Source organism: Alosa alosa, chromosome 3 (genome assembly GCF_017589495.1).
Source record: "Alosa alosa isolate M-15738 ecotype Scorff River chromosome 3, AALO_Geno_1.1, whole genome shotgun sequence".
Classification (NCBI taxonomy): domain Eukaryota; kingdom Metazoa; phylum Chordata; class Actinopteri; order Clupeiformes; family Clupeidae; genus Alosa; species Alosa alosa.
The window spans coordinates 35671893-35681892 of NC_063191.1; the positions used below are offsets into that span (position 1 = coordinate 35671893).

The window sequence follows — 10000 nt, forward strand, 5'->3', positions numbered from 1 at the left end:
TGGGCTCCATTCATCATCACGTTGACAGGCGGTGGAGTGTCTCAAATATCTCTCTGTTTCTTTTCTCTCTCTCTCTTTTCCTGCTCTCTCTGTTTATCTATCTATCTATCTCTCCGTCATGTTCCCCTGTCTCTGACCTTCTCTCTTTATCGCTCTCTAAACTCTCTCTCTCTCACTTTTTCTTCCTCTCTATCCTTTTCTCTCTTACTCCTCTCTCTCTCTCTCTCTCTCTCTCTCCCTTTTCCTTCCTCTCTATCCTTTTCTCTCTTACTCCTCTCTCTCTCTCCCATTAGGCACATGTGCACAGATTGTGGCACAGGCGTTCTCTGGGTCTCTTGTCTCTCATCACTCCCGGCCCACATCCTGTCGTGCCTCTCCTTCCCTGCCCTGTGTGTCTCTCTGTTTCCCCTGTTGGCATGGCGATATGGCCCGAGTGCTTCCCTCACATGTCGACTGACTGTGTGTCACTTCTCATCCGCTCCATAAGTTAAAAGCTGCCGTCACAATTGAAAGCATGAGGGGGGGGCCGGTGAACACACTTCTGGTCAGGGAAGATCGATAGTTGAAGAGAGGCCATATTACACAGAGGAAATGGGGATAATTACTGCTGCTCCCACCCCACACATTCACATGGGCACACTCAAAAACCACACACACACACACACACACACACACACACACACACACACCGCACACACATACACACACACACACACACACACACATACAACTACACACATACACTCACACACACACACACACACATACACACACACATACAAGCACACACACACACAACTACACACACACACATACACACACACACACACACACACACACACACACATACAAGCACACACACACACAACTACAGCACACACACACACACACACACACACACACACACACACACACACACACACACACATAATTTCCAGTGACCTGATCCCAGGGATTAGCCAGACCCATGGGGAACTGCCTCCCACAGTAACTCAGAGGTAATGCTTTGACGAGATAGTGTGTGGATTTGATTGTAAGCTCTATTGGGTTAAAGTTAGCCCATGTACTCCCATACCCAGTATACCGCTCTCAGTCCTCTCGCTTGCGGTATGGCCATTTGCAGCGACGATGTCATGGAAACCACAACACTCAGCCCCCCAACCCCCCCCCCCCACCAACCCCCGTTTCCCTCTAAAGAGTAGCTTACAGCACTGGCAGAACTAATAGCTGGTGTGTCTGAGCAGGTGAACTTTGCTGTAGGTCATTAGTGGACAGTGAAAAGCAGGTTCAGGCCACTGGTCTTGCAGCTGCTGCAGTAGCAGTGTTCAGTGTTTGGTCCTGTCTGCTCAGCTGTCAGACACCCACTTTAGGGCCAGCACAGGTCTGCTGTCAGATCCTTTGGCGGAAGAGCTCAGAGCTCAGAGCTTGGCTAGTCGATTCAGACCAGAGCTGTTTTTCTTTTCTTTTTTTGTGTGTGGGGGGTGTGGGCATGGTTGTGTGTGGGGGGGGTGGGCATAGTTGTGTGTGTGTGTGTGGGGGGGTGTGGGCATGGTTGTTTGTTTGTGTGTGGGGTGTGTGGGCATAGTTGTGTTTTTGTGTGTGGGGGGTGTGGGCATGGTTGTGTGTGGGGGGGGGGGTGTGGACATGGTTGTGTTTTTGTGTGGGGGGGGTGTGGGCATGGTTGTGTGTGGGGGTGGGGGGGGGTGGGCATGGTTGTGTGTGGGGTGTGGGCATGGTTGTTTGTGTGTGTGGGGGGTGTGGGCATGGTTGTTTGTTTGTGTGTGGGGGGTGTGGGCATGGTTGTGTTTTTGTGGGGGTGTGGGCATGGTTGTGTGGGGGGTGGGCATGGTTGTGTGTGGGGGTGTGGGGCACTGGGGGTGTGGGCATGGTTGTGTGTGTGGGGGGTGTGGGCATGGTTGTGTGTGTGTGTGGGGGGGGGTGGGCATGGTTGTTTTTCCTGTCGTACTTGCGTACAATCTACAAAGTCCAGACTTCATCTGCAAGGCCGCGGCACTCTTGCCAAAACTAAGACAAGAAGCAGCATCCCCATGAAAAACAAGCCATCCCAGGAATCACTGATTCTCTTTAATCACCAGAGCACATGTTCATACACAGACCAGACACTTTGGACTATGTTCCCCTTGCGAATCAAACGCACCCTGGGAACGTGGCAACTCAAGACGTAATGAGCTTCACCTTGTTGTTAATTATGTGCTTCAAACGAAAGTGAGTGAGGTTTTTTTCCCATGAAGTCACAACTTCTCGCATCCTGGGCTTGATTGTTAGCTCTTCACCGCAGATGGGTTTGGGACTCGGCGGTGTTGGCACAATCGTTCTTTTTGCCGCCTGCCATCTGTCTCATAGGCGTTGTCTCCGACGGGGCGTCTTTGAGAAAAGGCCATCGCGAAGTGCTCTCCATTAACACTGCGATTAATTTGGCGCCGCCATCAACAGGTTGCTTTGTTATCAAGGTGTCTTCGTCGCACTGCTGTGGGTGTTTTCTTCTGTGTGTGTGTGTGTGTGTGTGTGTGTGTGTGTGTGTGTTTGTGTGTGTGTGTGTGTGTGTGTGTGTGTGTGTGCGAGAGTAAGAAGACTGTGAGCACACATATGGACATGCAGAGATGCCAAGAAAGTAAGTGAGAGAAAGAGAGAGAGCGAGAGAGAGAGAAAGAGAGGGAAAGAGAGAGAGAAGGAGAGACGAGTGGACGAGGGTGTAGATAAAGGACGAGAGAGAGGCACGGCACACGAGAGGTCAACTGTTTTGAAGAGCACAGCTTGCTGCAGCTCCCTGGCATTCAAGGTGATTTGGCAGTCCGGGTATGCAGTCTCACCTTATGGCCCGCCGGAAAAATGTCCCGAGGTCCGCGACCGTCTCCATGAATACACAATCATGCGCCGCGACCGTCTCCATGAATACACAATCACACGCCGCAGCAGCGGGCGGATATGCATCGCTGCCCAGGTGCCGGGAGAGCCCAGTCGCTGTCATAGCCATGGAAAAGTGAACACACACAGATTACAGAAGCATTAGGCATGATAGAAGAGTGAAAGCCAGACAAAACCATCTCAAGTAAACATAAATAAAACACCTCAATTTAAATATCCATACTGGAAATAAACACTTTGACAAGCCGATCCAAAACAAGTCTGCAATTGTAGTGCACAACATGCCACTGCTTTGTTGTGGAAAGAAAATAATATGGCTGTTATAGATATCTCTCGCCTGTCTGATCTTTCTCTCTCTCTCTCTCCACACACACACATACACACTCTCTCTTTCTCTCTCACTCACACACACACACACACATACACACACACTCTCTCTCTCTCCGCTTGCCTCACGGGTCTAAGTGTTAAAAATAGCACGTCGTAATGGAGGACTGGGATCGGGAGAGAGGGACTGTGATCCTCGGAGGAGGGAACGCAATTTAAATTCCACGGAGTACCTCCGGATTGCTTTTCCCGCCGGCTGATGATGGGCGCGATACGCGATCGCAGGAGCCAAGGCCTCCAAGGCCTCCCCCCACAAACTTCTCACTCGGGCACCCCCATCAGCTCCTCGTGAGCCCTTTCAAAATGGGCAGGCCGCACACCAAATAAGAACCCATCAGGAGGAAATGAAGGAGGGAGCTCAGGCGAGATCAGTGGGGGGATTTGGAAAGCGTGAGAGAGCGCGAGACAAAGAGAAAATGAGGAGCCACCAACGCCACGGCTCCCGCCTGACATCGCCATCGCTGCCGTCGTCATCATCATCCCCCCACTGCCACAACCCCCCTTTCTTCTCTTCTTTTATCTCTTTAGCTGCTGCCCTCTTCACAGGTGCTCTACGTGTGAATGGAGGCAGAGAGATGCATACGTTCATGCACTCAAGCACATAGGCACACATGACGTGACTGAGCATATAAGAGCATGTTTGAAGGTGTGAGTGCACACAGTACTAGTGTCTATTTGTATGATGCACCTTGGAACAGTATGTGTTTGAGTGTGTGTACAGTATGTCACAGTTCATTTATATGTACTAGTGCAGTGCCCGTTCAAACATGCTATTCCTGTAGCCCAATTACATGCCTGCAGGTAGGCCTGGTTTGAAAATAGAACAGGGAAAAACATAATTCCAGGTAAGCATTCAATAATGAATAAGCCTACAGATAATATAAGAATATAATACTGTACATGTGAAGTGAGCAGAATTTAAGCATGGCTACTTGTGACATTTTTTACAAATCAAAATTACATAATCCTAACAGCTGTTTTGAGTCAAGGCTATATGCTTAGCCTATTGAATAACTTGGATGAAAGAGAAAACAAACCATTTTGTGGAATCGATGCAATCATATGGAATTTGGTAAACGGTGTGACTCCAAAAACAGTCTCTGGTGGCCTATAAGTGACATCATTGACCTTGTCTGCCACTCGCTGTTTGTCGCTGGTTATGCTTTGCATGTGTGGTATCTTGAGATGTTCTTTAATTCGGGACCATTATCGCCGCTTCAATTTAGGACCTTGCAGTTGGAATTGTCGTTTGCTTATTCAAAGTCTAAAGACAGTCCAAAGTAGCCTGGGTTATTCATATAGCATCACACCTGTCTGCCACTCGTTGCTTTGTCACTGGTTATGCTTTGTACGTGGCATTCTGAGACGTTCTTAATTCGGGACCATTATCGCCGCGTCAATTTAAGACCTTGCAGTTGGAAAATGTCGCTTGCTTATTCAAAAGTTTAAAGACAGTCCAAAAGTAACCTGCCATTTTGAAATGTCTGATTATTGCACATCATTTTTACGTAATTTTGAAGAGCCACTGCATACCTGTGTGTGTCTTGGCGTGTTGTTGCAAAACTAATGAGTTCAATTTCATTGTTGAGGTCAGACATGTTGCTATTTTTACTATGAGCAACCCATTTATAACTGTGTGTACAAATACTTTATTTATGAGAATTCACATAGGAACAATGCTTTACAAATGATGAACAAAGCATTTTGTAATAGTTTGCAACTGGTTTATAATAAGAAAATGATTTCATTATAAGTGGTTGTTTCACTTATTGGCATAAATCATGTAATTTACAAACATATTTTTTGATAGGCTTATTTTTACTATGAACAAACCATTTATAATTGTGTGAACAAATGCTTTACTGATGATAAATTATGTATGAACAAGAAATTACTAATGATGAACAAACCATTAACTAATAAGTAACAAAGGCTTAATAAATGATAAATTGTGTTTAGTTATTATAAAGTGTTACCTGCATTTCTTATTCAAACAATGTCAAATGTGGCACTGCACTTACTCATGCCCGTAGCAAGACACCTGCCAAGTTTGAAATCAGTCTGACAAACGGTCAGCGAGATATGCGTGCCACAGACATACAGTCAGACACACAGACGCTTCTTGCTTTATAGATAGATGTGTGCCTGTATCCATGGCCATGAATGCTCCTGAGAACAAAAATGTGTGTGTACTGTACAGTATGTGTGTGCGTGTGCATAGTGCCTGCGTGCGTGCGTCTGTGTGTGTGTATGTGTGTGCACGTGCATATGGACATTTGAGTGTCTGTATCCACATCTGTGTGTGTGTATGTGTGTGCACGTGCCTATGGACATTTGAGTGTCTGTATCCACATGAGTGTCCACATCTGTGTGTACGCTGCTGCTGAGCACGGTGTCCGCGTGTCATTTCCTGTGTGGCAGGTGGCGAGGGCTCGGCGGAGAACGGTCAAAAGGAAACGTCCACCTGCGACATCTGCCAGTTTGGGGCCGAGTGCGACGTGGACGCCGAGGACGTGTGGTGAGTCACGGGAAGGGAGGCAGCAGGGAGTTGGGGACTTTGTGGGGGTGTGAAAGGATTTGAGGGGGGCAGTTGGGAAGGCCGCTGAGGAGAATGAAGTGTCAGAACCAGCCCATCTGGACATGAGCAGCAGCTAACAATAGAGCTGGCGAACAGCAGAGAGTGGACAGTTTGATGCTGACAAGGTCTAGCCCCAGAGCGGGTTCACTCTGTAAGACACCTGGAAGTTGAATAAGTGAATATTTAAAGCCTTGTTATGTTGAGTTTCTTTGACCTTGTATAACAATCCCATTTAGTTGTTTTACCTGATATATAGCCTAAATGGGATTCATGTATAAAGTAGTGTAAAGGTTTTTGAAAGTAACTGATTTTTATATAGCCTGGTATATTGTCATGCATTTGTTAGCAAGCTAGCTATCTACTAGTTAAAGTAAATGTGGCTCACTGGTCTTACACAAAACTTGTGATGCCTCTTGAAGAGAGACATAGAGAAGACTACATACTGAGCCCACAGGGTAGGCCAACTATATATTTGGCACATCAGAGAAGACTACATACTGAGCCCACAGGGTAGGCCTACTATATATTTGGCACATCAGAGAACTTTTACAAGATGCAGTATATGCCCTTGAGACATCAGGCTGTTTAAGATGCTAAGCTAACTAGTTATTTAAGAATGCACACTAAGATGCCACTGAGCAGCCAGCTAGCTGAGTGCAACCCTCTGACTCTGACCAGACTTTCAGATAATCACATTCTTTCATCCCGATTCAGAATGAAAGGCCTGTGCACGGTTGTTTTTCTCGCTCTCTCTCTTTTTCTGATTTGGCCCTCTCGATTTGGCGTTCAGCAATCACGCCGCTTCTGATTTCCCTAACAGGGCGAGCCGTCCCCGCTAATTGAGTCGGGCCCGCGACCGCAACGGGTGTGCAATGAGTCTGTCTGGGGACGGATGATTGATTGCGGGGCGAACAGGGAGGGACGTGGCGAGGGGCACAGTCATAGCGATTCTATCTTTATTTAAGAGAGACTCCAGCAAACAGCAGCTGCTTCCCATTGCATTTCTGTGGTGAGCTTTTTTATTTATCTGTCGTCTTCTGGGGTAGGGAGTACGGGTGGGTGGATTTGAGAACTTTCTAGAATACAACTTTTGACAGACAAGACATGGACTTGAGGGAGAATGGGCACAAAACAACCCCTAGGGAAATGGAGATCGAGTATCGCGTGGGTTGGGTGTATTGTTACGAAGGCTAATGGAGGTTGAGTATCGCTGCGGGTGGGTGTATTGTTACGGCTAATGGAGATTGAGTATCGCTGGGGTGGGGTGAGTATCGCGGGTTGGGTGTATTGCTACGAAGGCTAATGGAGGTTGAGTATCGCGTGGGTTGGGTGTATTGTTACGAAGGCTAATGGAGATCGAGTATCGCGTGGGTTGGGTGTATTGTAATGAGATCGGCTAATGGAGATCGAAAGGTATGAGGTGCGTACGGGGTTGGGTGTATTGTTACGGCTAATGGAGATCGGTGCATCGCTGCGGGTTGGGTGTATTGCCACGGGCTAATGGAGGCTGAGCATCGCGGGTTGGGTGTATTGTTACGGCTAATGGAGATTGAGTATCGCGGGGTTGGGTGTATTGTTCACGGCGGCTAATGGAGATCGAAAGTATCGCTGGGTTGGGTGTATTGTTAACGGCGGCTAATGGAGATTGAGCATCGCGGGTTGGGTGTATTGTTACGGGCTAATGGAGATTGAGTATCGCTGGGGTGGGTGTATTGTTACCGGTTGGCAATGGAGGATCGAGTGCATCGCTGGGTTGGGTGTATTGCTACGGAAGGCTAATGGAGATCGAAATATCGCTGGGGTTGGGTGTATTGCCACGGAAGGGCCAATGGAGATCGAAAAATGCGCGGGTTAAAAAAGCCATGGTTGGGTGTATTGTCACGAAGGCTAATGGAGATCGGTGCACGCGGGGCTGGGTGTATTGTTATTGGCGCGTGGGTTGGGTTTTTGTTAATAATGGAGATCGAGTATCGCGTGGGTTGGGTGTATTGTTACGAAGGCTAATGGAGATTGAGTATCGCGTGGGGTGGGTGTATTGTTACGAAGGCTAATGGAGGTTGAGTATCGCGTGGGTTGGGTGTATTGTTACGAAGGCTAATGGAGATTGAGTATCGCGTGGGGTGGGTGTATTGTTACGAAGGCTAATGGAGGTTGAGTATCGCGTGGGGTGGGTGTATTGTTACGGCTAATGGATGGAGGTTGAGTATTGTTACGGGGTGGGTGTATTGTTCACGGGGTGGGCTATTGTTACGCTAATGGAGATTGAGTATCGCGTGGGTTGGGTGTATTGTTACGAAGGCTAATGGAGGTTGGGGGCCTGAGAAGGTATTTATAGAGCCCAAGAAGGCTCAGGATGTGAAGAATCAGAATCAGAGAGAGAGAGAGAGAGAGAGCTGTTTATCTCTATCAAGACTGAAAGTGGCCTTTGTTGCATGAAACAGCCACGTAAACAGTGCTCCCTTCATGTCTCAGAAATGAAAAGCCTTCTAAGCAATACTTTCTTTGTAATGTACCAGTATACACATAAGCAATTACTTTGGGTGGGTATTTGAGAAGGTCATGATTTCGCAGACATTTGCATTCACCCTTTTCTTTGAGATTTCCAGTGCTCAGGTTTTATACAGGAACACCTTCAAACAGGTCCCCTGAGACTGGAATTGTTCCCTAAATTCAAGTATTAATCCTGGCCATTACTGTTTTGCATTATAATATGAGATTGCCTGCTAACAGTGTGGTGGTGTTTTTTTTATGTTGGTGCAGTGAGAAATTATTGGAGGATTAGAGAAGGGTACAGTAAGATGAATGAGTTGCTGGACACCCTGTACCTTTCTGCTCTCTCATCATCTGATCCAGGGGTCAGATTTGATGTTTTGCTTGGAATGGCAATGAGAAGATGAGGCTTAGTGAATCACTGATCCTAAATCAGATAGTCCTTTCAGAACTGTGTATATTTCACATGTATTTTATATTTCACATTCTGCATTGCAGAACATCGCAAGGTAAACATGATCCTCAGTGGCTCTCCGGAGTCCCCCTTCATGGGAAGTTAGTCTACACACACAGACACACACACACACACACACACACACACACACATAGAGAGAAAGAGAGGGCTCAGGAGTTTTGACTGTATCTCAGCAGGGATGGAGAACCGGGTCGTGGATCTCCGGCCCGAGGGTTTGGGCACCAGAGGCAAACGCACGTTCCTTGTTTGTTTCTCCGCAATTCACCTTTCTCTGCCTCTCTCTCTCTCTCTCTCTCTCTCTCACACACAGGCACTCGGTTCAGTGGTCCACTGAGATAAGACGTAAAATATGAGGCGAGGGGAGGTTTTAAAAATCAATGCTGTGTTCAGCAGCGAGCAGGCTTTATCGCTGTGCCTGCACTTAGCCCAGTGCTGTGAGCAGTGTCAACAGGCCAGCTCTGTGGCTGTTGCGGCCAATGAGTGTGTGTGTGTGTGTGTGTGTGTGTGTGATTGTGTGTGTGTGTGATGTGATGGTGGTTAAAGGACAGGGGCAGAGGAAACCTGGAGGCAAAGTTCAGATCAGAAGGAAACCACATGGCTCAGACGAATCAATAAGACATATCCTTACACACACACACACACACACACACACACACACACCAACACACATACTGACATGGATACGTGTGCCTGTCACATATAAGTGCTCTTAAGCTGAAAGATATATGGCCCACCTCACACACACACATTCGTATTCACATACATACAGTACTGTATATGCAGACAGAAATGCATGGATGTACTCACACATGAATGAATACAATGCACAATGTCACTTCAACACTTCAGAAAAAAACAGTCAGACACACACACACACACACACACACACACACACACACACACACACACACACACAAACTTTCAATCATGCTCAGTCTGTTTTGTTCTTTGCAGTCCTTGGCATACGCATGGACCTACTGCTTTGTGACTGTGTGTGATTGTGTGTCAGGTAGTGAGCGCACACACATCACAAGTGCACACACACACACACGCATACAAGCCCAGACAGACACACAGCATGTGTGTGTGTGTGTGTACTCGGCATGGGTGTTTGTGATGACTGAGGTGTGTGTTCTGTTGACGCAGTGCAGCAGAGCCTGTGTTAGAGAGTGAGAGTGAGTGAG

General features: G+C 47.4%; 1 protein-coding gene across 4 annotated transcripts in view; it reads left to right on the plus strand.

The window, feature by feature from the left end:
* The window catches only part of tmeff2a (transmembrane protein with EGF-like and two follistatin-like domains 2a), an 87430-nt gene that overhangs the window by 60001 nt on the left and 17429 nt on the right, over nucleotides 1-10000 (plus strand). For all 4 annotated transcript variants that reach the window (XM_048239479.1, XM_048239481.1, XM_048239482.1 and 1 more), the window contains exon 5: nucleotides 5695-5791. In XM_048239479.1, the coding sequence (XP_048095436.1) occupies nucleotides 5695-5791 (97 nt within the window). The remainder of the gene's footprint in view (nucleotides 1-5694; nucleotides 5792-10000) is intronic.